The 27229-nt window shown below is 49.2% G+C and overlaps 1 protein-coding gene across 1 annotated transcript; it reads left to right on the plus strand.

The window, feature by feature from the left end:
- Positions 1 to 676: 676 nt before the first annotated feature.
- Positions 677 to 27229, plus strand: LOC128846133 (apoptosis-stimulating of p53 protein 2-like). Its single transcript, XM_054045196.1, has 6 exons — positions 677 to 707; positions 792 to 830; positions 1014 to 1310; positions 8912 to 9013; positions 9125 to 9134; positions 26201 to 27229. The coding sequence occupies exons 1-6, from the start codon at positions 677 to 679 to the stop codon at positions 27147 to 27149; spliced, it is 1428 nt and encodes a 475-aa protein (XP_053901171.1). The 3' UTR covers positions 27150 to 27229.

Genomic DNA, 27229 nt, shown 5'->3' on the forward strand with positions numbered 1-27229 from the left:
TTCCCCTGTTTATGCATCCCAGGATCACATTAGCTAGTTTGGCCTCAGTGTCACACTAGGCTCTTATGTTCAGCTCATTATCCACCATGGCCCCCAAGTCTTTGTCAGGTCACTGCTGCCTGGGATGGTCCCCCCCATCCCATCCTTTCAGTACAGCTTACATTCTTTGCTCCTAGATGCATACATTTACATTTTGCCCTGCTACTGTCAAGGCTGCTTCCCCACTCTGAACTTTAGTGAGCGGTCTGGAGGGTAGAGGAGCAGAATGGGGATCGGGGCTGAGAGACATTTCCAGCTCTAATACTAATATGTTCTGACATCTTGTGGCACGTCATGTAAGGGACACTGGTTAGGTTTAAAAATGTAATGTTCCTGGCCCCACAGATCTCAATCGAATCCTAATACAATAATCCCATATGGCAGGCAGGCAAGTATTATTCTTCCCATTTCCCAGAGAAAAGCAGAGGTATGGGAAGAAATATGCTTAGAGCCCCAGGCAGGTGCAGTAACCTGGCCCAGGAGCCTGGTGTGTGCCCGGGCTGAGCCCCGGAAATCTGCCAGAGGGGGGCTTTGTGCAGCTGGTGGAGGGGAAGTGCTGGGTACGGCCCCAGGCAGGATATGAGGCTGGTGGCTGAGTAGAGAACTCAAATTTCAGCAGTAGAGAAACCAGCTTAGCATGGAATTGACTTTCCTTCTGACTGTGCTGGGTGAGAGACTTTCTTTCCAATCGCTCTCCTTTTCTTTCTTTCTTTCTTTCCCAGAATTCTCACTCCCTCGCTTCTCTTTTTCAGCCTCTCTCCAGATTTTCCCCAGCCTGGTGTCACCTACAGGTAAAGGGACTTTAATGTACCCAGAGGTGCGGTATCTGCCCTGGGATATTTCCTCGTGTCAAAGTGGGAGGAATGGGCGGGGGGATGGGGGAGATCTGTGTCGGGGTTTCCTTCTGCATTTCCTCTTCCCCTCACTCCCCGGTAGTCTCCCCCTCTGCACTAACCTCTGTGTTTCCATTGCAGCTCCCCTATCAGCCCCAACACTCTCTCTGCACCCCCCACACCCGGAATTCTTAGAGGGGGAGCGTCTGACACTCAGGTGCTCGGCTCCCAGGGCTGCAGAGCCGACGGGGTACCGGTTCTTCGACCAAAGTGGGGAGCGGCTCTTCGAAACACCCCCTGATCTCTACAGGGAAGCCCAGCTCCATCTCACAGTTCAGCTGGCCACCACCGGGGCCTACAGTTGTGCATACTGGACGGGGGCATCCGGGCAAGAAACCGCATCTGAGAAGAGCCAGCCCGTCTCCGTTCAAGTGAAGGGTACACTAACTCCTCATTTACCGTCCCCGGTTAACGTTGTTTCATTAGTGATTTATTAGAGAACATACTGGTTTAAAGTTGTGCAATGCTCCCTTATAACCTTGTTTGGCAGCTTGCTGTGCAGGTGGGGGGGGAAGAGGGGTGCTGATGTCAGGGTGTCCACCTCCCCCCACTCCTGTACCCCATCTCCACAGAGCGGGTGGGGGGACACAACAGGGCTCAGGATGGAGGGAGCTTGCTGGCACCAGCTGCTGTCTCAACTTGCTGATCTACTTAAAAAGGCAGTGTAGTTAGAGTGCGGTCAGCGTACTTAAAGGGGCAATGCACGTCTCTGTCTCTGTGTCTGTCTGTCTGTCTCTCACACACACACACACATGGTGTGTGTCTTTGTCTCACACAGACATGCAGCTCCCCACCCCCAGCCGCTGCCGTGTGTCTATTGTGTCTCCTTCCTCCATCCCTGCTGCCTTGTAGAGGGTGAGGCTACATTAACAACAACGTGTTAACCCTTGCAGGCTCAGCCGAGTGCTAGTTCATCATTTAGCAGCAAGGAATTCCCTGGGAAATATCCCACCTTCTGACTCCAGCACCTCAAACAAGCTTCGCAATCAGCATTGCTATGTACACTATTCAATTGTTTAAAACTTATACTGGTTATGTGCATATATAAATATGTAGAATGTCTTTTGTCTGGCAACATTTCCCTGGAACCTATCCCCGCCCCCGCCACTTATATTATTTCTTATGGGGAAATTGGATTCGCTTAACATCGTTTTGCTTAAAGTAACATTTTCCAGGAACAGAACTACTACGTTAAGCGAGGAGTTATTCTGTGTCTTTGTGTTTGCATGTTCATCCCCCACTTTAACCAGACCTCAGTGGGTTATAAGTGAGGATGTCAAATTCTGGACGAACTGCCATTTACTTATCTTGTAACAGGCTGGGGGGCAGGGCAGAGCTTTCTTGCTGCTTTACAACGTTTTCTCTCACTTGATTTTCTCTCTCTTTCTGTGACTGGCCGAAGGTCTTTCCTGATGTTCTAACGCTTTTCCTTCCTGGTTGATTTAAAACTCACTCTCTTCCTTTTTTCCCTTTCCTGCAGGTTTAACATTTTCTGTCCTTTCCCTCTTTTGCAGTTTTAAAACTCTTTCCTTGTTATTTTCCTTTCCTGCAGTTTTCAGACTTTCTCTCGGACCCTTTTCCTTTCTTGATCGCTAGGTGAGAATCCACTTTCTTTTGTAAATGATTTAAAAGGGGCTCAACCTTCCTTTACTCGCTATTATTTAAAATGTGTAAAAACCTGGTTTTGTTCAAAAATCTTCTAACCTGAACACGTGAAAACACACACAAGCTTCCTAATTCCCCACAGAAAGAAAAATGAAAATATTAATCTTTTCTCCAAAATGCCCAACATGGCAAAAGTGCACACGTCTGTAAATGAGACTGGAAGGTGGGACATAAAGCAAAAAGGGGACATGGAAATCTCTCAAAATAGGTATGCTGGATAAAAGGCGCAGAAGTACTATGCTCTCTCCTCAGGGGTATTACAGACTGGCAGGGCTCACCTCTCATGCTGATGACCACTGGCTCACTCCTCCTGGCTGGGACATTCCGTCCGGACAGACGTACCCAGTATGAACAGCTGTACAACCCAAACACCGTTGGTCCAGTGATGTTCAAGTTGTAGGTGTAGCTCTTCTTGGATGAAGCCAGCGCTAACACAGCTATTCTATCTCCAAAGTACTGGAAACCTTTAACCCTGTCCACTGAAGGGGGTGCTGAACACACGAGTCCCACGGAGTCACCAGCATGGTACACCCGGCGCCGGGGATTCAAGGAGAGGGATGGGGCCGCAGGAGCATCTGGGAAACATCAATGGCACCTATCCATCCTAATGAACACAGGACCAGCATCTTTAATCCCAACCCAGTCTCTTCAATCCCAACCCCTCTCCAGTCTGCAGCCCACCCACGCCCTTCGTGAGGTCCTCGTCAGAACTCACCAAGAACCCCATGGCCTGGATTAAAGGGGACTCTGTATGGCAAATGTATCTGTGGTGCTTATAGAGCCAGAGTAGCTGAGTGTGTCCCAGTCTTTAATTCAGGAGGGGGGCAGTGCTGTTACTGGAGCAACGGGCACTCTCTAAAAGTGGGTGGGCCACGGGCACCCAAACCATGGACCTGCCCCTTCTCCCTGATCCCCCATCCTAGTGTTGCCCCTTCCCCCGAGGCCTTGCCCTCATGCGGCATCTTCCCCTGAGGTCCCGCTCCCGTGCCACCTCTTCTCCCCAAACCCCCACCGCCAGTTCACTCCGCTCTGCCTCCTACCTCTGCCCCCTCACCCTTACAGCCGGTAAAAATGGGGAGGGCAGAATCCTCCCACTTATAACAGTGATGGGGCCCTGGCCCCCCTGTTCTGTCATCCCTGACTCCCCCCCATAACAGATGCACAAAGAGCCAACGATTGGAGTTAGATGCCTACATGGCCCAGGCCCTTTGGAAAACCCCACTAGGGACCTAAATGCCTCTTGAGGTGCCTAAATACCTTTGGGAAATGGAGACTATGAATTTCAAAGCTATTTAGATGCCTAAAGACAGAGGTAGGCACCGACCTCCCATGGATTTCATGGCTTCATAGATTCCAAGGTCAGAAGGGAGTGTTGCGATCATCTGGTCTGACCTCCTCTATCACCCTTGCCAGAGAACAGCTCTGAAATAATTCCTAGAGTGGATCTTTTAGAAAAAGGATCTCATCTTGAGTTAAAAATTGCCAGTGGTGGAGCATCCACCATGACCCTTGGGAGATTGGTCCAGTGGTTAATTACCCTCCCAGTTAAAGATGCCTGGTAATTTCCATTTCAGTGGGGGTTGGGTTCTTCCATGCTTTTGAAGCGCCTGGTAAGGGGGCTGCTCGAACCACTGAGCCATCTTCCCTCCCACAGCTAATACAGAAAAGGCCGAGTGAAATTAGGAATTTAAGCTCCTTGTTTGATGGCATTGGTCAGGTTTCTGTTCAGGACCAGGACTGAGAAGAAAGGAAATGCCTTCAAAGGATGAGCCCAGGAGCTTAAATTCATGACTTTGCTAGACACCCAAATTCATGGACTCAGTAGAGACACTGGATTTATGGCTCATTGCAACAGTCTCTCACCTCCTAACCCTCCTTCATCCTATAACTGCAGAGGTGTTCGCCACCCTTTTCACCTTGAATGGTTGCTCACAATGTGCTTTAACTCCTAGTGCTGAATAATCGGTTCCATCTTGGATGTAGCCATTCTGCCGTGACACCCCGAGAACCTTCCCCAGCCCAGAACAAGAGCTCTGTATAGCCCAAAATGGAGTTGCCAACCCTCCAGGATCGTCCTGGGGTCTCAAAGAATTAAAGAATAATCTCTCATTAACCATGATGTCATGCGATGAAACCTCCAGGAATACGTACAACCAAAATGGGCAACCTTAGCTCAAAAGCATGTTGCTTTCACCACAGAAGTTGGTCCAATCAAAGATATCACCTCCCCTGCCTTGTCTCTCTAATATCCTGGGATCAATACTGCTAGGAAAAAGTGGCAGATTGGAGGAGGCCCCAGGGGGTGGGTGTGATGTTATCTGATTAAAATATGACCATATAGATCATTGTTGCAACCACTGTTATATATTTGCAGTAAATCTTGTACAAGGTTGTCAAGTGATAAATCTATGAAAAAGTTATGATTTGCTGGTTATGATTATGCTATTTCCATGCATGTATCATTTTTGTATTTGAAGTTATGAATATTGATTCTATACCTGGCTTTCAAATGTTTGCTTCTGGGGTAACACCCACAAGGTAGCACCCAGCAGATCTTGGAGGGACTATTCAAATTAAGTGACTCATCAAGAAAAACTTGGTTGACAATGGACCATGGGAGATGCCCATCTACACTGAGTGGACTGTCATGTAAAGGTTAAAGGTTTCCAGTACTTTGGAGATAGAATAGCTGTGTTAGCGCTGGCTTCATCCAAGAAGAGCTACACCTACAACTTGAACATCACTGGACCAACGGTATTTGGGTTGTACAGCTGTTCATACTGGGTACGTCTGTCCGGACGGAATGTCCCAGCCAGGAGGAGTGAGCCAGTGGTCATCAGCATGAGAGGTGAGCCCTGCCAGTCTGTAATACCCCTGAGGAGAGAGCGTAGTACTTCTGCGCCTTTTATCCAGCATACCTATTTTGAGAGATTTCCATGTCCCCTTTTTGCTTTATGTCCCACCTTCCAGTCTCATTTACAGACGTGTGAACTTTTGCCATGTTGGGCATTTTGGAGAAAAGATTAATATTTTCATTTTTCTTTCTGTGGGGAATTAGGAAGTTTGTGTGTGTTTTCACGTGTTCAGGTTAGAAGATTTTTGAACAAAACCAGGTTTTTACACATTTTAAATAATAGCGAGTAAAGGAAGGTTGAGCCCCTTTTAAATCATTTACAAAAGAAAGTGGATTCTCACCTAGCGATCAAGAAAGGAAAAGGGTCCGAGAGAAAGTCTGAAAACTGCAGGAAAGGAAAATAACAAGGAAAGAGTTTTAAAACTGCAAAAGAGGGAAAGGACAGAAAATGTTAAACCTGCAGGAAAGGGAAAAAAGGAAGAGAGTGAGTTTTAAATCAACCAGGAAGGAAAAGCGTTAGAACATCAGGAAAGACCTTCGGCCAGTCACAGAAAGAGAGAGAAAATCAAGTGAGAGAAAACGTTGTAAAGCAGCAAGAAAGCTCTGCCCTGCCCCCCAGCCTGTTACAAGGTAAGTAAATGGCAGAGAGAAAAAAGCACCACACCCCCAGGGCGGTCCCCATCCCCACACAAATGGCAGCAAGTCGAGGAGATCCACCGCCGCATGGCTGAGCCCAGCAGAATAGGTTTTCTAAAGCCGTTGCCAGTTATGCCCGGACGCCGGATCACTTAAGGATGCTAAGCCGCTGGGAGCTCAACAATTCTCAGCAAGCATCGCGTCCTCCCGCCCTGTCCCCTGCATTTGAATCAAAACATCAAACCTCGGGAATATTTTCTTCAAAATACAAACCGCAAGGGCTATTTGGTAGAAACAGTGCTCTTGAATCACTCGCTGATTGCCTGTTCTGCTCATTCCCTCTGATGCACCTGGCATTGGCCACTGTCAGAAGACAGGATACTGGGCTAGGTGGACCATTGCTCTGACCCAGTGTGGCCGGTCTTATGTTCTTCTGAAAGTTTTGCCCAGGGTGCAAAAGCAACCCAAACTGCCTGAAAGACTTAAAGACTAAAAGAGCTGATCGCCCTTTGTACCAGAGAGAAGAGCCTGACTTACTTTTCAAAAGCTGTTAAACCAAGGAAAGTTTCCACAGACTTTTATAACCAATCCTGTTTGTAGCTGTTGCCCACGCTTTCGAAGTGGGAAAATAACCAAAATCCTTGTTCTAGGGCAGTGGTTTTCAACCTGGGGTCCATGGATGTGTCCAGATTATTTTTTAAATTTCCAAAGTTTCCAATGTAAAACAGGGTCTGGGGATAAACATGCTGTCTCAGCTTGTAGGGGAATATCGAACCTTTTTTTTTTTTTTTTTTTTTTTGTGAAACCATTTTGTAGGTGGCCATTTTTTTAGTTGTCCCACAGGTTCTGACTTTTGTTTTTTTCTGGTGGGAGCTCCTCTCTGCCGCTCCCCCCATGTGAGTGGGAGGCAGTCCGTGGAGGGAAGAGGCTGAGTGGGGGCGGGGCCTTGGAGCAGAGCGGGGGGGCAGGACCTCACGAGGAAGAAGCTAAGTGGGGGTTAGGTATCAGGAGGAAGAGGCCGAGTGGGGACAGGGCCTTGGGGCAAAGCAGAGGGTGGGCCATGGTCCAGATGCCAGGCCCATGAAAGAGTCATCTATCCCTGTGGGTGCTGAGCACCCCCTATTTTTCTTGGTGGGTACCTGAGCCTCGGAGCACCCACGGAATCGGCACCTATGAGTTGTTCTGCTCTTGCAGGGGCAAACGTTTGTTATGCACCGTCAAGACTGATTCCCCACTCTGGCACTGCGAGTGCAGAAGGTGGGGCCCGCAGGGATTCTAAAACTGAATACTGGCCACTCCAGGCTGCTATTAAACTCCCAACGACACAGCTTCTCTCTGACCTTGGATGGGGAGATGCTGCCACCACCCATGTGCAAAAAAAACCTCTTTGGACCCAGGAAGGTGCACTTGGGAATTCCTCCCTGTGGGGTACCCTCAAGCTCTTCCACCCCTCCTCTGGGGAAGAGCTAAGAAAGAAAAGAAAGGTAATCAGCTGTTGCCACCAGCTAATCAAACAGGATATGCACAAACCTCTTAGGACACAAAAATCCAATCCTGTTCTTAAAAAAGGTAAATTTTATTAAAAACAAAAAGAAAGAAAATACATCTGAAACTTAGGCTTTTTGCTACATCTTAAAAGAAACAATTACAAAAAAATAAGCATCAAGATAGCTCTCTTGGGCCTTGGCTACACTTACCAGGTAGTTCGACGGCTGGAAATCGAAGTTCTGGGTTCGACTTATCGCGTCTAGTCTGGACGCGATAAGTCGAACCCGGAAGTGCTCGCCGTCGACTGCGGTACTCCAGCTCGGCGAGAGGAGTACCGCGGAGTCGACGGGGGAGCCTGCCTGCCGCGTGTGGACCAAGGTAAGTTCGAACTAAGGTACTTCAACTTCAGCTACGTTATTCACGTAGCTGAAGTTGCGTACCTTAGTTCGAATTGGGGGGGGTAGTGTAGACCAAGCCTTGAGGTTTAGCTTAAAGGTTACAAGCAAAACAAAAGCATTTGGAGTTAGCACAGAGGAGTCCACAAGCGAATACAAAATAAAAGAAATAACCCTAATTGCCTCTTCCTAGACATTCCCTAATTTACTTACATATCTGGGGTTTGAGATAAGCCATCTCTAGGTATGATCTGATGGTTTTTCATACCTGGCTTAAAGCTTTTCACAGCATAACTGCTGCCCCGTTCCCCTCTTCTCCCGAGAACCACAACACACACACAAGGAGTCTTTTCCCAATTTTAAAAAGTTCCATCTCTCCCATTGGCTCTTTTGGTCAGGTGCCCACTCACTTCCTTTTACCTGTGGGTTTCTTAACCCATTCAGGTAAATCAAGTAGAGAAGAACTACTAACAGTGTTTTTATAGCTAACTGGTTGGCTGGGTGTCCATAAAAGCAAGTAACCCCTCCCCACCTTCATTTATCACATGCACTAACACTTCCCCAAGTCACTTGGCATTATTTTCCCCACAGTCAGTGGGCTACTAAATAAATAAGACCAACAGAAACATTGGGGAAGACCGGAGATCTTTTGTACCTGTACCTGCAAAGCAAGAGTTACATTTTGTGGTTGTTGTTGTTTTGCATTTGTTTATTATTACAATCAAGTGACCCCAAAGAATTATTTTATTATTTTGTTTCATATCTTGGATCTTCGTTTTCTGTCTTTCTCAGCAGCTGCCAGGACGTATGATCCCCAGCCCTCGCGCGCACACAGACACACACACAGAGCAGGGCTCACCCATCCAGCAGGGGGCGGCAGGGACACACACACTCTGAGCAGTGCATTGCCCCTCCGTCACCATCACGTTTCCTCTTCACAGCCCACCCAGGCAGCTGGTCCCGGGAGTTGGCCGTGGGGGGCTCATTCTTCACCCTCAACATCCTCATCTTCCTCATCACCTACTTCCTGATGAAGCGCAAAGGTAACTGGCTTCTTCCGTGGAAGGCAGCTCTGATTGGCAGGGTCTTGGGGACTTGTCCCCGAACTCAAAACGACCCACCAAGGCTGAAATTTCTCCCCTTTTCTTTCTCAGCCTACACAAGGTTAGTTGCAGAGGGATGGTTGCACCTACCAGTACCACAGTTGGCTAGGTATCGTGTATGTCAGAGGCTCTGTTCCCATGGGCAGCTCTTCAGCCATCGGCTGACATGCAGCCACCTCTGGGGCGGGGTGTGTTGGGTACATGACAGCTGCCCAACCATTTTGGATGGGGAGAAAAGGAAACTCCTGAACTGCACTGAAATGGCAGGGGTGGGAAGGGGGTAGGCAGAGCGGAATCAGCTGTGTTGAGATTGAACGCTGGGGGTCACACTCCAGCAGTCGGTCGTGGGGCTCCCGGCAGCACAGTGCCCCCTGGAGACTCATTATGACATCAGACCTGACTGCCAGGGGAGAGCGCCAGTTACTGGGTCCCTGCCCCGCGCCCTGCAGTGAAGAGCCCCGTATTGCAGCTTTGGGAAAGTGGGGTCACCCCTGACTCCAAGGGGGAGAGAGCCCCCTAGTGACCTGCTCACCCTGTTATCTGCAGCACAGTGCCCCTAGCCCCATGGAGAGCATAGGTGAGTCAGCCACTGGTTGTTCCCCCCAGCAGTTTCATCCCTCCTTCCTCAGAACTTGCCCTCCCCCACCCTTAGCTAGAGATCTAAATAAGAGGTGGGACTGAAGCGTGGTATAGACTCCAGTGTTGTCACTTTTTGTTTGCAGATTCCTAGGAGAATCACAGGATGGAGATCCAAGCCCGAAGAAGAACCTCCAAAGGTCTTTAGCATGAATCTTTCCAAGCTGTCTCCGATGCTGAGGTCCAATCAATCTTCCCCACCCCTTGCCTCGGTTTCCCCGTCTGACAAATGGTGTTCATGATCTCCACCTTCCATGCGGGGTGTTGTGAAGCTTAACATATTTGCTTTGAATATTCTGCAGGTCTCTTCCCTGGTCATGTGCTTTAGAACCCTGTGCAGCACCGGGAATGCAACACAAAATATATTTTAGCCTGCTGTTGTAATCTTCCATGTCACATCACTGCCGTTGGTTCCACTGCTGATGTGGGAGCTGCTTCTAAACTGAAAGAAAGAAAGAAAGAAAGAAAGAAAGAAAGAAAGAAAGAAAGAAAGAAAGAAAACTGATCTTTCTTCTCATTTTCCAGATCCCATCTGCCACTCGTTTCCAAGCTGTATGAATTCCTGTAAACTCCCCTCCCTTCCTGCTTCATAATTAAAGTTTACTCCAACCCACTTCAGTCTCTGTCTCATTGATAGACCTGGTATTTGTGTGCTCTCTCACACGGTTTGTGTCATATCCTCTGCATTGCCAGCAGATGGGGTGATTCTCCCTCCACTTTGACTGGCAAATTCTTTCCCATATAGATTCATAGAGTCCAAGGCCAGAAGGAACCACTGTGGTCACCTAGTCTGAGCTCCTGGATAACACAGACCATAGGGCTTTCCCAAAATAATTCCTAGAGTGGATCTTTTATAAAAATATCCAATCAGTCAAGTCCGGCGAACTCTGCAATCATTTTTTTTAAAACTCTATGCTGCAAGTTATCTGGACTTGCTGATTTTAAAATATCTAACTTTAGTAGCTTCTGTTTAGCACCCTCCAGAGATACTAGTGGAAAGTAAAGAGTGTTATTATCATCATTTGATGAGACAACATCATCTGTATATATACAGAACAGAAATATTTATTGAACACTTCAGCCTTTTCTGCATTATTATTGAGAATTCTACCATTTCAATCTAGTAATGGTGGAATAACATTGTCAGGATGCTTTTTATGCCTAATATACTTAAAACCATCCTTCTTATTGTCCTTAACGCTGCTGGCCATAGATTTCGCCTTGTGTTCCTTTTGCTTCCCTTATCAATTTTCTATAATTCCTATCTGATATTTTATATTTATTACTATCAATTTCCCTTTCTTCCATTTGTAATAAAGCTGTCTTTACTTTCCCTCTAAATCAGGTCAGGTTTTTAATCAATATGGCCTTCTTGCAGATTGGCTGGGCATCTGATCCATTAACTTCAGTGCAGCTAGTGTCAATCGGCCATAGCAACATTGGAGTTTATGGACCAGATCCCCAGCTGATGCCAATGAACTATTTCTCAGCCATTGACTGTGTTTGTTGACATGTCCCAACCAAAGGAAGGAACATGTGCTTTCCTTAGTTTGCGTTTAAGCAGTAAACAGAGTCATCAAGCAGGGAGGGAAAACAGGAATTTCAAACCGGTGAAAAAACAAGCAGGGAACATCCTTCCAAATAAACTCTTTGGCTCCTGGGTCTCAGCTGGAAACATTTTCAAGAGGGGGACTGAAACTATCAAAAGGAATGACAAACACACCAAGACACCCCTCTCTCTATCTCCCTGCACACCTCATAATCTGCACCTGAGAAGACAAAGGAAACAGCTGTTGGACTCTGGGGGAGGGGTCCTGATGTGATCTGCTGGAGCACAAGGTGAGAAAGTTTGCTTTGCGACTCTGGTACTTTCTTAAGCAGATACTAGGAAGCGTTTTATCTTTATTTATCTTGGAACAATTTCTGACTTTGATGCTTCATTGCTCATACTTCCTTGAAATTTGTCTTGTTGTAATTAATAAACTTGTTCTACTGTTTTATCTAATCCAGTGTTGAAGTGTCTAAGTAAGTGTGGTGTTATTGACATGAACTGTGATCGTATAGATCATTGTTGCAACCAGGGTACAATGGTTATAGTTTGCTGGTTATGGTTATGCTGTCTGTATGTTTGGGGGCTGGAGCAGCAGCCCCAAGTGATTTATACCTCCGATGTTGGGCCAGGGACTGAGCGGGGTAAATGGACCTTAGATGAGTGTCAGTGTATTACACCCTCTGGGGATCTGGCCCCATTGACTCCAGTGGAGCTATGGCCCATTGACACCACCTGGGGATCTCGATCATTCATGGTCAGGACTCTGAAACCAGCCCCCTGGTCCTGCTGTGTCCTTGGGGAGTGTTTTGAACTAACATTTGGAGGTTCTGCTGCAGCACAGGGAGCGTTTGCACAGACGGGGAGTGTCGGGACTGGGGAGGGTTTCCAGTCCCCAAACCCTGACCCTGTGTGATGGGTATTGACCCCACACTGGCACTAAGAGGGGTAACGGGAGCTGGAGATTGGGCCCAGCCCAGTTGGAGATTGAGCTCAGCTGGGGAAGGGCTGGGCAGTGAGTAGAAAGGGATGGGGCCCAGAGGAGATGGGGGGTGTGGGGAGAAGCTCTCCCATTTCTCTCTGGTCGCTGGAGGCTGGAGGGAAGGTCTGGAGAGAAGCGGCTGTGCGGACAGCCCAGGGAGGAGCTGTGCAAAGGGCAGGAGTCTGGGAGGCAGCTGGGAGGTGTCTGGGGGAGCAGATCTTGGCTGCTCACCACAGCACCCTGGGCATCAGTTCCCGTCTCGGGCCTGGGACCGGTGGGTGAGATCCCCCGGCACAAGAAGGAGAAGCACTGCTGAGTTTGGGGGAGGGTCTCTGGATAGAAAGTTCTAGTCAGCGTTGGTCTGTGCAAGAGCAAGACAACAACCCTGCAGAAGCTGGGGAGCGGCGAAGGGGCTGCACGGGGGATGGCGGGTGTGTGTGTGTGGAGAGAGATGGAGAATTATGTTGATTTGAGTTTAATTTATTGGACTCTGTTTAGCCCATAGGAGGCAGCCGGCTGGAGGGCCCATCACAGGGGGAGAAATCACTGCAGGGCCTGAGGAACTGTCGGCAGTGGTGCTATGCCAGGCCCTGCCACAAGGGGGAGCTCCAGCGGTGAGTCCCGTCTTCCCCACCCAGCCAGACTCTTGGCCTGGGGACAGACCATTTTGCCAGGGTGACATTTTCATGTCCCCTGATGAGAAAATCCATCATTTTCCGTTCATCGTGAACCTGCCGTCTAGAGACCAGCGTTGAACCTGCTGCGGCTTTGCTCTCCGGTTCTGCGCTCTGAGCGTTGTGAGTTTCAAGCCTTCATATGAGGCAGAGATTTCGATGAACCCAGTGACAAAGAGCTTTAGGGATTTTCTTTGTCTTCTCTTGCACGGCCCATAAACACCATGGATGTAATTTTCCAAGCTTTGTGGACATTTTACAGTAGGAAAAAGCATAAAAGAGAACAGCAAGAGTCCGTCTGGGCAATACTCACACTGGGTAATAGGACTACTAGAGCCTCTCCGGGGATAGTGCTTGGAGTGTGCTATAGACCGCCGGGATCGACCCAGGATATGGATAAGGAACTATTTAATGTGTTTAGAGAAGTAATTACTAATAGAAACTGTGTAATTATGGGGGAATTTAACTTCCCAGATATAGATTGGGGAACAAATGCTAGTAGCAATAATAGGGCTCAGATGTTCCTAGATGTGCTTGCTGATCAATTCCTCCATCAAGTGGTAGTTGAACCGACGAGGGGGGGGGGGGGGGGCATTTTAGATTTGATTCTGGTAAGTAGTGAGGACCTCGTTGAGGAAGTGGTAGTAGGGGACAATTTGGGCTCCAGTGATCATGAGCTAATTCGGTTTAAACTAAATGGAAGGAGTAACAGAATTAAGTCAAAGACTAGGGTTTATAATTTTAAAAAGGCCAATTTTAACAAATTAAGGGGACTGGTAAGGGAAGTGGATTGGGCAAACGTATTAATGGATCTAAAGGCAGAAGAAGCCTGGGATTACTTCAAGTTAAAGATGCATGAGCTGTCGGAGGCCTGCATTCCAAAAAAGGGAAAAAGATTACTAAGCAAGAGATTTAGACCGAGCTGGATGAGCGACCGACTCAAAGGGGCGATTAGGAAAACACAGAAAGCGTACAAAGAGTGGAAGAGGGGAGGGATCAGTAAGGAAATGTACCTAAGTGAAGTCAGAGAATGTAGAGATAGAGTGAGAAAGGCCAAAGGCCGTGTAGAGTTGGACCTAGCGAGGGGAATTAAAAGCAATAGTAAGAGGTTTTACAGCCACATAAATAGGAAGAAAGCAAAGAAAGAAGAAGTGGGACCGCTGAAGACTATTGCCGGAGAGGAGATTAAAGACAATCTAGGCATGGCGCAATATCTCCATGAATATTTTGCATCGGTGTTTAATGAGGCCAATGAAGGTATTAGGGATACTAGCACCACTATAGAGGGGCATTCAGGATGGGGGATTACCGTATCCGAGGTAGAAACAAAACTTGAATGCCTTAATGGGGCTAAGTCGGGAGGACCGGACGATCTTCATCCAAGAATATTGAAGGAATTGGCACGGGAAATAGCAGGCCCATTAGCGATAATATTTAATGAATCTGTAAACTCGGGGGTGGTCCCGTTAGACTGGAGAATAGCCAATGTGGTTCCTATTTTCAAGAAAGGGAAAAAAAGTGATCCGGGTAACTATAGGCCTGTTAGTTTAACATCAGTAGTGTGCAAGGTGTTAGAGAAAATTCTGAAAGAGAAACTAGTTGAGGACCTGGAGGTTAGTGGCAATTGCGATAAATTACAACATGGTTTTACGAAGGGCAGATCGTGCCAAACGAATCTGATCTCCTTCTTTGAGAAAGTAACGGATTTATTAGATAGGGGAAATGCGGTGGACCTAATATACCTGGATTTCAGTAAAGCGTTTGATACTGTACCCCATGAGGAATTATTGGTTAAACTGAAAAACATGGGGATCGATATGAAAATCCAGAGGTGGATAAGGAATTGGTTAATGGGGAGAATGCAGCGGGTTGTATTAAAGGGTGAACTGTCAGGTTGGAGGGAGATTACTAGTGGAGTGCCTCAAGGTTCGGTTTTAGGACCCATTTTATTTAATCTATTTATAACTGACCTCGGAACCGATTGCAGCAGTGGGCTGATAAAGTTTGCGGATGATACGAAGGTGGGAGGCGTTGTAAATTCGGAGGAGGATAGGGATATCCTGCAGGGAGACTTGAATGAGCTTGTGAATTGGAGTATCAGAAATAAGATGAAATTTAATAGTGAAAAGTGTAAGGTGATGCACTTGGGGATGACTAATAACAATTTTAGTTACAAGATGGGGACACATTGGTTAGAAGTTACGGAAGAGGAGAAGGACCTAGGGGTCCTTGTAGACCGCAGGATGACTATGAGTCGACAATGCGACGTGGCGGTGAAAAAAGCCAATGCTGTCTTGGGATGCATTAGGCGAGGTATATCTAGTAGGGATAAGGAGGTCCTGCTTCCGTTGTACAAGGCGCTGGTGAGACCTCATTTGGAGTACTGTGTGCAGTTCTGGTCTCCCATGTTTAAAAAAGATGAACTCAAACTGGAACGGGTGCAGAGAAGGGCCACTAGGATGATCAGAGGAATGGAAACCCTGTCGTATGAAAAGAGACTAGAGGAGCTTGGGTTGTTTAGTCTGACAAAGCGAAGGCTGAGGGGGGATATGATTGCTATCTTTAAATATATTAGAGGGATTAATACAAGGGAGGAAGAATAATTATTCCAGCTTATTACTAATGTGGACACAAGAACAAATGGATATAAACTGGCCGTGGGGAAGTTCAGGCTTGAAATTAGACGAAGGTTTCTGACCATCAGAGGGGTGAAATATTGGAACGGCCTTCCGAGGGAAACGGTGGGGGCGACGGACCTGTCTGGTTTTAAGATTAAGTTAGATAAGTTTATGGAGGGAATGGTTTAATGGTAAAGCATAGTAGTCAAGGAAAACCAAGGAATGGTAGGTAAATAGTATAATGGCTGAGAGGGGTCAGGCTGGAGACTCTTGCCTATATGCTCGGGGTCTTACTGATCGCCATATTTGGGGTCGGGAAGGAATTTTCCTCCAGGGCAGATTGGCTGAGCCTCTGGAGGTTTTTCGCCTTCCTCCGCAGCATGGGGCAGGGATCTCTAGCAGGAGGGTCTCTGCCGATTGAAGTCACTTAAAACAGGATTGGGGACTTCAACAGCAGAGTCCAGGGAAGGGGTAGGGACGGTTTTATGGCCTGCAGCATGCAGGGGGTCAGACCAGATGATCATAATGGTCCCTTCTGACCTTAAAGTCTATGAGTCTATGAGCAACCAAAGCCGGCTGGAAAGGTTAACTGAAGGAGGAGTAACTGTGTTATTCCCATCTCCAACCCACTGGCTCCCACTTCCCTCCCAGAGCTGGGATTAGAACAGAGGCTTCTGACTCTGAGCTCCCCTCTGCTCGAACCCATGAGACTCCACCCCACTCCCAGAGTCCAGAATAGAGCCCAGGAGACCTGGTTCCCAGTCCCCCTGCTGGCTGCCTCAAAAGAACAAAAGGGAGGACCAGAGACAACTCTTCATCATGAACCTTCAGTCAAACCAATGGAGTGTCACAGAGATGAAGGGTGCCAGAGAATGTCACTGTTCTCCTAGAGCCCCTGTGGGCTCTGCCTGCAGGCTTCTTGCAATCCCCGGAAGACAGTAGCACAAAGAGCAGTGAAGGGTCACCAACTCTTGGGACTCCATTTCCCACAATGTCCTGCCTTGTGAGCTGTGATCCACTCCAATCTCTCATGCTCAGCAAGACTAGGTGACCCCAACCATGTTCACTGTATTGCCCTGGGGGTGCCGTGGGTGGCACAGGGAGCAAGGCAGGGGATTAGCAGGGGGTGCTCCCCCCTGGCAGGTAGTGCTAGCTGCTATGCCTTGTGCAGTGCCGGGGGGGTGGGGGCTGTGCTTCAGGAAGGGGCGTGAGTGTCTCCTTAGGGTGCATTGTTCTGCTGGACTTGTCACCTTGTGGAAGGTGTGCACAGAAGCTAATAACATGCAGGGTCGTTAAATACCCACTGGCTTTTCACATGTGTAATTCTTGTCCCCAAAATTCCCACCTCCTCTTCCACTGGGCACAGAAATCTCACTCTGCTGAGCTCATGGATAAAGGTCTGCACTTTTTACAACAGCTCCGGTGTCCTACACGGCAGAGGTTGGATGGGTCAATGTTGGCTGGGATCGCTGCTCACTGACATGGCAGAAAAGCCGCTATCCCCCACAGGAGGGGGCTGAATGGAAGCGCTGGGTGTCACGTTTTGGGGTTTGATCCAAAACCACCTGCCCTGTAACCCTGGTGCCCTGAAATGCTCGGCTGCTGCAGCTCCGTGTCTGCACATTCCCGGCCAGCAGACAAACATTTACTGAGTGTCTGCGATCAACAGCCCTGGTTTAGCAACACCAACTCCAGCAGCCTGCTTGATACATCCCGCCATGCCCTGGTCCCCAGCAGCCTCGGTTACTGCTAGGAAAGGAACCCCACACACACCCCGGTCTGCATTTCCCCCAAACCATCTGCCCTGAAATGTCCAGCCCTCTCCTGCAGCATCCAGAGAAATAATAGTGGTCACTTGCTCCGTTTAAGAGACAAACTTCAGCTGCTCGCCACGTTAACTGGAGTTACCAGTGACTTGAATTCAAACCCAGCCCTGGGTTGGTTTAGATTAGAATAAACCAAGTATATTAACAAAAGGCCATGGGTTAAGAGATTCCAAAGGAAAAGAAACCCAGTTAGAGATGGTTACAAGTAAATCAAAGGGAAAACACACAGCTGAAAGGCTAAAACTCAAGGTAGCAAGGCACGGTCTGCCTTGAAGGTGATTTCACTTTCCGATTACTCTTGGTCTGGCCTGGTTCTTGATCCTGACCTTCCTGGGAAGTGTGAGGTGCTGGTTTCCCTTGTTGTCTTAGGGGGAAGAGAATTTGGGGGTTCACTGCCCCTCTCTCTGTAGTTCAGGAGAACATGTCTCTCTGTGTTCATTGACACTGCTTCAGGAAGGAAGGTCTCCTGGGGGTGCCTTCTCCCGCCCGGTTGATAGCTGAGTCCTCACCTCCTGTCCATGGTGGCCATATACATCCTAATTCTCTTGTTACTGGCAACCCGGATTAATTTCTATTCAAGCCCTGGGCAGACCTGGGTCTCCTTTGTTCAAATACAGACTTTAAAACAGACTCACAGAGGTCAGTCATATCTCCACCTGCAGCGTTCTCACCTGTGCTTCACAGTGATATTATTGACCAGTGTGGTGGGATTTTCAAATGATAACTCACAAGGCAGAGTTTGTATAGGTCATTGCAGCTGTGTGTAGGGTGTGAATACAGGGGTGTGTGGGTTCACACTGGGCAAGCAAATTCTGTGCACAAGGGTTGTGCAGCTGTGAAACAGCAGCTGTGCCCCAACCCAAATAAAGCTGCATTTTGGTTGGTTGCTGAAGCGTTCATGGTGCCTAAAACCCTTTCAAACCTTGTTGATGTTTCTCAGATCTCACTCTTGGACTTTTCACCAGAACCTCCCCCTCCAGGCTGTAATTGAAGGGAAGAGATTGCAGATCAAACGGGTCACCTTGTGGAGAGACTCCAAGACACAGAATGAAAGGCCCCCTTCACAAAGCAAGCCAGTTACCTGGCTCTAGAAGCAGCAGTGGGAGACGAGGAAGATGAAACCATTAATTGGGAAGAAGGAGCCACCTACTGCCAACTCCCGGACCTAAGGAAGCGGAAGCTTCGAGCTGCAGAGAGAGGAGAAGCTCAAATGGAACCAGCAGGTTAACATCCCTGCTGAGTGTGATGTACATGATGCCCGTGTGTCTGTGCCTCTAAGACTTGTTACAAACTCCCCTGGATCTCAGGAGCCATCCAGCTGAGATGTGAAACCCATGTGAAATCGAGGGAGGAACCTCCACAAAGTGAGGAGGACGGGGAGCTAGATGAACAAAGTCCCTAACATACACAAACCACCCCGTTCTCTCTGCCCACTGCAGCCTCCCCCAGGCTGGTGGAGAGGGGCTGGCTCTTTCCAGCTGGGCTCTCCTGGTCAAACGGGCATATCCAGTACATGCAGGAGCATGACCCAGAGCCCCCCTGGCCTTGTGACATTCAGGGTATGAGGGAAGCTACCCCCAGATAGCCCGCATCTGAGATGCTCCATGCCCCCACCACGTCGTATTGGAATCGTGCAGCTTTGTGACCCCAGGGGCTGCCCAGCATGTGAGGGGAACAGGCTTTCTGGGGAGGAACGCAGGGAGACCAGGGCTCAGAGAGAGGGACAGAGTTGCAGGGGGGTCTGGAAAAAAGGGGGATCAGGGTTAGATACAGAAGAATGTCACACCCGGCCGGGATCTCTGGAAGGCCTGGGAGGTGAGGGCAGATGTTACCAGGTTACATTCATCTCAGGAATTAGAGGGGGTTGGAGACTTCTCTGTGGGAAATTCCCTGCACCCCTGTACCACACTGAACCCCAATGCTGCACTGTGCCCACATCTTACCCAGATGGAGGCAGGGCCTCCCGGTGTGGGATCTGCTGGCTGGAATAGGTTTCCCAGTGCACAGCAGGGCTAAGGGGCGGCTGGTCCCTGTCTCAGGTGTGAGCATCAGCTGGTCACTCCACTGGGACCGGGGACCTCTTTGCAGATCAGATCCCTGCTTTCAGAGAAGAATTTGGATCTTATGGTGTTTTCACCCCTGGGGCCCGAGCACCTCAGGGTGCACCTTCGTCTCCCACAGACATGGGCAGTAGAGGATCCTGGTATATTGGTGACGGCAGGGGGACGGGGTGACAAGAGAAACTGATCCATCTCCTGGTGATAATCATGAAAGAAGCAGCAGGACTGGGTCCTCTGTGAGTCAGGAGAACAGGGCTGCGAGCTCTCCACAGAAGTGCCCAGGGCTGTGAGCTGCCCCCACAGCAGTGCCCAGGGCTCTGAGTCTCCAAGCAGTGCCCTCTTAGTGCCAAACTTTAGTGATCAGCTGGGACCCTCTCCCCCCACAGCATGTCGGATACCAGGGCCTGACACTGACCAGAAAGGGGGGAGATTTGGGGGTTGTTTCAATAAGCGTGTAAAGGCTGCTTCCCCACTCTGAACTTTAGGGTACAAATGTGAGGGCCTGCATGAAAACTTCTAAGCTTAACTACCAGATTAGATCTGGTCCGCTGCCACCACTCCCAAATACTAATTCCCTTCCTTGGGTAGCCTTGAGAGACTCTTCACCAATTCCCTGGTGAATACAGATCCAAACCCCTTGGATCTTAAAACAAGGAGAAATTAACCATCCCCCTCCTTTCTCTCACCAACTCCTGGTGGATCAAGATCCAACCCCCTTGGATCTAAAAACAAGGAAAAATCAATCAGGTTCTTTAAAAGAAGGTTTTTAATTAAAGAAAAAGGTAAAAATCATCTCTGTAAAATCAGGAGGGAAAATAACTTTACAGGGTAATCAAACTTAAAGAACCCAGAGGAATCCCCTCTAGCCTTAGGTTCAAAGTTACAGCAAACAGAGATAAACACTCTAGCAAAAAGGTACATTTACAAGTTGAGAAAACAAATATAAAAACTAACACGCCTTGCCTGGCTGTTTACTTACAAGTTTGAAATATGAGACACTTGTTCAGAAAGATTTGGAGAACCTGGATTGATGTCTGGTCCCTCTCAGTCCCAAGAGCAAACCACCCCCAAAACAAAGAGCGCAACAAAAGCCTTCCCCCCACCAAGATTTGAAAGTATCTTGTCCCCTTATTGGTCCTTTGGGTCAGATGTCGGCCAGGTTACCTGAGCTTCTTAACCCTTTACAGGTAAAAGGATTTTGGAGTCTCTGGCCAGGAGGGATTTTATAGTATTGTACACAAGAGGGCTGTTACCCTTCCCTTTATAGTTATGACACGCCCCCCAAATCACAGATAGTGTTGGATGTTCGGTTCCACACTGGCTGTGATTTCTTCCTGGAGCTCTCGGAGAAAACAGAGTTAATAAGACACATGCACCTTTAGACATACTACTGATTATATAAAAACTAACAATATGGTTCACTTTCCAAGAACAATGTTTAATCAGTTGATTCTGGGAAACTTTCTCGGGAAAGTGCATCAGCCACTTTGTTAGAAGCTCCTGAAATGTGTTGTATTTCAAAATCGAAATCTTGGAGAGCTAAACTCCACCGAAGAAGTTTTTTGTTATTTCCTTTGGCGGTATGAAGCCACTGTAGTGCAGCATGGTCTTTTTGTAGTTGGAAACGCCGTCCCCAAACGTATGGGCGTAACTTTTCCAACGCATACACAATGGCATAGCATTCCTTTTCGCTGATTGACCAGTGGCTTTCCCTCTCAGACAGTTTCTTGCTAAGAAACATGACAGGATGGAATTCTTGATCCGGTCCTTCCTGCATTAAAACTGCTCCCACGCCCCACTCGGACGCCTCTGTGGTTACTAGGAACGGTTTGTCAAAGTCTGGGGCCCTTAGCACAGGGTCAGACATGAGTGTTGCCTTAAGCTGGTTAAAGGCCTTTTGACACTCATCAGTCCACTGAACTGCATTTGGCTGTTTCTTTCTGGTTAGGTCTGTCAGCGGGGCGGCGATTTGGCTGTAGTGTGATACAAATTGCCTATAATATCCGGCCAAGCCTAAGAAGGTTTGGACCTGTTTCTTTGACTTTGGAACCGGCCACTTTTGGATAGCATCCACTTTGGCCTGTATGGGATTTATAGTTCCTTCACCCACCTGGTGCCCCAGGTAAGTCACTCTGTTTTGGCCTATTTGACACTTTTTAGCCTTAACCATTAGTCCTATTTGCCGCATGCGCTCGAAGACTTTTTCCAGGTGCTCCAGGTGTTCTGCCCATGAATCAGAAAAAATGGCCACATCATCGAGGTAGGCAACTGCAGATTCTCCCAATCCCGCTAGGAGACCATCTACAAGTTTTTGGAAGGTGGCAGGTGCATTTCGCAACCCGAAAGGGAGTACATTGAATTCATACACCCCTGCCTGGGTGACGAAGGCTGACCTTTCCTTGGCGGGTTCATCTAGTGGTACTTGCCAGTACCCCTTGGTTAAGTCTAAAGTAGAGATGAATTGGGCATGTCCCAATTTCTCCAATAGCTCATCTGTGCATGGCATTGGATAGTTGTCAGGACGAGTTACAGCATTTAGCTTACGGTAGTCCACGCAAAAGCGTATTTCCCCATCTGGTTTGGGAACTAGAACCACTGCAGATGCCCATGCACTCTTAGAGGGGCGGATTATAGCCAGCTGTAGTATGTCCTGGATCTCCCTTTGTATAGCAGTTTGGGCATGAGGTGACTCCCGGTAGGGTGGGGTTCTAATTGGGTGAGCATTACCTGTGTCAATGGAGTGGTATGCCCGTTTGGTCTGTCCTGGAGTGGCTGAGAAAATTGGTGCAAAGCTTGTGCACAGCTCCTTGATCTGCTGTCGCTGCAGACGTCCAAGGGTCATGGAGAGGTTCACCTCTTTCACGCCACCATTACTTTTTCCTTCGTAGTAGACACCTTCAGGCCACTCCACGTTATCTGTTTCCTGGCTGTAAACTGGGAAACCTTTAATTCTCTGGAATAAAAGGGGTTAAGAGAATTAACATGGTATACCTAAGCTTTATGTTGGAGGTGGGGGATGCTATGAGATAGTTAACAGCTCCTAGGACCTCCTGGACCGTGAATGGTCCTTCCCACGACGCTTCCATTTTATGGACCTGGAACACCTTTAACACCATGACTTGGTCTCCTACTTTGAAGGACCGTTCTCTGGAATGTTTATCATACCAGGCCTTTTGCTCTTCCTGAGCATCCTTGAGGTTTTCTTTAGCAAGAGCTAAAGAGTGTCGGAGGTTGCTTTGTAGGTTGCTAACAAAGTCTAGAATATTAGTTCCCGGAGAAGGCGTAAACCACTCCCATTGCTGCTTCACCAACTGTAATGACCCCTTAACCTCGCAGCCATACACAAGTTCAAATGGTGAAAACCCTAAACTGGGATGGGGTACAGCCCTGTAGGCAAAAAGCAACTGCTGCAACACTAGGTCCCAATCATTGGAGTGTTCATTTACAAATTTACGTATCATGGTCCCCAAAGTTCCATTAAACCTCTCCACCAGACCATTGGTTCGATGGTGGAAAGGGGTGGCAACCAAGTGATTCACTCCATGAGCTTCCCACAGGTTTTCCATGGTCCCTGCCAGGAAATTAGTTCCCGAATCTGTAAGGATGTCGGAGGGCCAACCTACCCTGGCAAAAATGTCTGTTAATGCCTGGCACACACTTTTAGCCCTAGTGTTGCTTAAGGGTACTGCTTCCGGCCATCGGGTAGCAAAATCCATGAAAGTCAGTACGTACTGCTTTCCTCTGGGTGTCTTCTTTGGGAAAGGACACAGAATATCCACAGCGACGCGCTGAAATGGGACCTCAATTATGGGTAGTGGCTGGAGAGGGGCTTTGACCTGCTCTTGGGGCTTTCCCACTCATTGGCACACCTCACAAGACCGGACATAATTAGCAACGTCCTTGCCCATTCCCTCCCAGTGGAAGGACTTCCCCAACCGGTCTTTGGTTCTGTTCAACCCAGAATGGCCACTGGGATGATCATGGGCTAAGCTCAAGAACTTTACCCGATACTTAGTGGGAACTACCAACTGTCTTTGAGGATGCCAGTCTTCCTGGTGTCCACCAGAAAGAGTCTCCTTGTATAAAAGTCCTTGTTCTACAACAAACCGGGATCGGTTAGAAGAGCTGAGAGGCGGTGGGGTTCTCTGTGCCGCCGCCCAAGCTTTCTGAAGGCTGTCATCTGCTTCCTACTCAGCCTGGAACTGTTCCCTTGATGCTGGAGACATCAGTTCCTCCTTGGACTGTGGACTGGGGCTTGGTCCCACTGGAAGCGATGCAGGTGCTGGGGCTGTTTCCGTTGACTGTGAACCGCTGTCCGCTGGTGCACTATGTTGTATTTCAGGCTCTGGCTGAGCCTCTTGGGTAGGGTTATCTGCTGCTTCTGCCAGGTCAGGCTCGCTGGTGCCCTCTGGCGTTGGAGTTGTAGACGGGTTTGCAAGCGCTGGACTCAGTGCTGGCAATGGTTCTGGTGCTGGTTGTGTTGCCAGTTCCGGCTCTGGGACTGGCTTTGGCTGGGTCTCTGGGATTGGATCCACTATGGCTGTTGCAGTCGTTGGCAGGGGATCCGGTTCCACCGCCTTTGTCTGGTCTCTGGGGCTGGTGTGGGCAGGGCAGGGGGTGCAGGGGCTGGAGGCAGGGCAGAGGGTGCAGCAGGGGCTGGCTGCAGGTAGGGCAGGGCCCCCCTGCTTCTACCACCCTGGCCCTTTAGATAGCTGCCGGAGTCCTGGGGAAGGACCTAGGCAGCAGAGGGAGCTGGAGCCCCAGCACTTTAAATAGCTTCCGTCAGCTGTGGACCGGCCCCATTGCAACCCCCCGCCCCATGGCATGACTCCCCTTCCCCCCATTGCAACCCCCCGCCCCATGGCATGAGTCCCCCTCACCCTATTGCAACCCCCTGCCCCATGGCATGACTCCCCCTCTCCCATTTGCAACCCCCCGCCCCATGGCATGACTCCCCCTCCCCCCTTGCAACCCCCCGCCCCATGGCATGAGTCCCCCTCACCCTATTGCAACCCCCTGCCCCATGGCATGACTCCCCCTAACCCTATTGCAACCCCCCGCCCCATGGAATGACTCCCCCTCCCCCCTTGCAACCCCCTGCCCCATGGCATGACTCCACCTCGCCCCATTGCAACCCCCCACCCATGACATGACTCCACCTCACGCCATTGTAAACCCCCACCCCATGGCATGACTCCCCCTCGCCCCACTGCAACCCCCGGCCCCATGGCATGACTCCCCCTCGCCCTACTGCACTCCCCGGCCCCATGACAGCCCCTCATCTGCAACCCCCCGCCCCATGGCATGACTCCACCTCGCCCCATTGTAAACCCCCACCCCATGGCATGACTCCCCCTCGCCCCACTGCAACCCCCCGCCCCATGGCATGACTCCACCTCACCCCATTGTAAACCCCCACCCCATGGCATGACTCCCCCTCGCCCCACTGCAACCCCCGGCCCCATGGCATGACTCCCCCTTGCCCCACTGCAACCCCCTGCCCCTTGGCATGACTCCCCTTCACCCTATTGCAACCCCCCACCCCATGGCATTACACCCCCTTCCCCCATTGCAAGCACTGGCCCCATGGCATGACTCCTGCTCCCCCACCACTGGCCCCATGGCATGACTCCCCCTCGCTCCTCTGCAACCCCCCCTGCTTCCCACTGCATGACTCCGCCTCCCACCACTGCAGGGGCTGGCTGCAGGCAGGGGCTGATGTGGGCAGGGCAGGGGATGCAGCAGGGGCTGGCTGCAGGCAGGGGCTGGCTGCGGGTAGGAAAAGGTATGCGGGGCTGTTGGGGTCACTAGGCCTACCTGAGCCAAAGTTCTTCCATGTTTAAACTCTGTCCTTCCATGTTTAACTCTAATCGGCCTCAGAAACCAAGGACAGGAATTGGAATGTGTAAACAGTCAGTTAGCAATTACGACCTTGCTCAGACCAGGTACCAAACGATAACGATGAGGTTTGCATGTTTCTAGCTGGGGAAGGGGTAATAAACTCAGGGTAAACAGAACCAAATAACTGTTTAGAGGAGTGTTACTAACAAGCTAGATTTATAGCCCTAGAATGATTTAATTGCTTAAATGTATAAACATGCCTTCGGTAGAGAGGGGAGGGGGAGTATGGGGGGGTGGTAGAGACGGGGAGGGAGCGGGGGCTTAGTTGTAAAATGTATAAAGAAGAGAGAAACTGTTTTTGCTGGTGTGCTTGATTTGAGACTTGCCTGTCTCCTTGCATCACTTTGAGATCTCAAATAAACTTTGACTGTTTCTCCACCCCGGTATGTTTATTGGCGCGAAGCACACCGGGCAACGAACCTCACTGTTGCTGTCCTCGCACCCGCTGCCTGCCGCCAGCCCCTGCTGCACCTCCTGCCCTGCTTTCAGCCCCGCACCCCCTTTCCTGCCCGCAGCCAGCCCCGTCTCCAGCCAGCCCCTCACCCCTTGTCCTGCCCACAGTCAGCCCTGCACCCCTTGCCCTACCCGCAGCCAGCCCCACACCCCTTGCCCTGCCTCCAGGCAGACCCTACCTCAAATCAGCCCCGGCCCTGCCCCTGCCCTGCCTCCAGCAAGCAATATATGTAATATATAATTTTGATTTTATTTATATAGTTATGGAAAGTAAATAATACATGGAAGAAATGAAAGGGGGTTTTTTACGTGTGTTTTTTTTACTCATCCCTGTCGGGGTGCCGCCTAAAATGTTCAAATTGGACCCCGCACTTCCTAAAGCCAGCCCTGCATACAGTAATGGCAAAGTTCTTGGTTCAGGCTTGTAGCAGTGATAGAAGCACAGATCACAATGAAGTGCCTCTACCTTCAGCAGGGCTAGATAGCGTGCCTGAGGTAACATCAGACAGTGATGCACTCATGCAGTCTGAAATGGAAGAACCAAGTCTAGAGTCATCAGAACCACTGGAAGTTTACATGGAGGAATATCCTCCATACCCACCACCACCTTACCCATCAGGAGAACCAGAGGGACTGGGAGAGGACTCCTTCAGTATGCGACCCCCTGAAGTCACTGGACAGTTTTCCTTAACTCCTGGGAAGAGGACGAACGTACGTAAAACTGGCTCAGAGAGGATTGCCCATGGAATGAGAGTGAAATTCAACCCCCTTGCATTGCTTTTAGATTCATCTTTGGAGGGAGAATTTGACCTTGTGCAGAGAATCATTTATGAGGTTGAAGATCCCAGCCTGCCCAATGCTGAAGGAATGACAGCACTTCACAATGCCGTGTGTGCTGGTCACACCGAGATTGTAAAGTTTCTGGTACAGTTTGGTGTGAATGTTAACGCTGCAGATAGTGATGGATGGACCCCTTTACGCTGCGCGGCATCTTGCAATAACGTCCAGGTGTGCAAATTCCTAGTGGAATCAGGTGCTGCTGTGTTTGCTATGACCTACAGTGACATGCAGACAGCTGCAGACAAATGTGAAGAAATGGAAGAAGGCTACACCCAGTGCTCTCAGTTTCTGTGCGGAGTGCAGGAGAACATGGGGATAATGAACAAAGGAGTGATCTACGCACTCTGGGATTATGAAGCACAGAATGACGATGAGTTGTCCATGAAAGAAGGAGACTGCAGGACAATACTACGCCGGGAAGATGAAGATGAAATTGAGTGGTGGTGGGCACGGCTAAGTGACAAGGAAGGATATATATCACACAACCTGCTGGGGCTGTACCCAAGGATTAAACCAAGGCAAAGAAGCTTGGCATGAAATTGCACAGAATCCCGAGTTATGAAGTTCTAATCAAGGGTGATTTATCACTTCTCTAAAAGAAATCATTTTGTGTTAGT

Source organism: Malaclemys terrapin, chromosome 12 (assembly GCF_027887155.1).
Source record: "Malaclemys terrapin pileata isolate rMalTer1 chromosome 12, rMalTer1.hap1, whole genome shotgun sequence".
Classification (NCBI taxonomy): domain Eukaryota; kingdom Metazoa; phylum Chordata; order Testudines; family Emydidae; genus Malaclemys; species Malaclemys terrapin.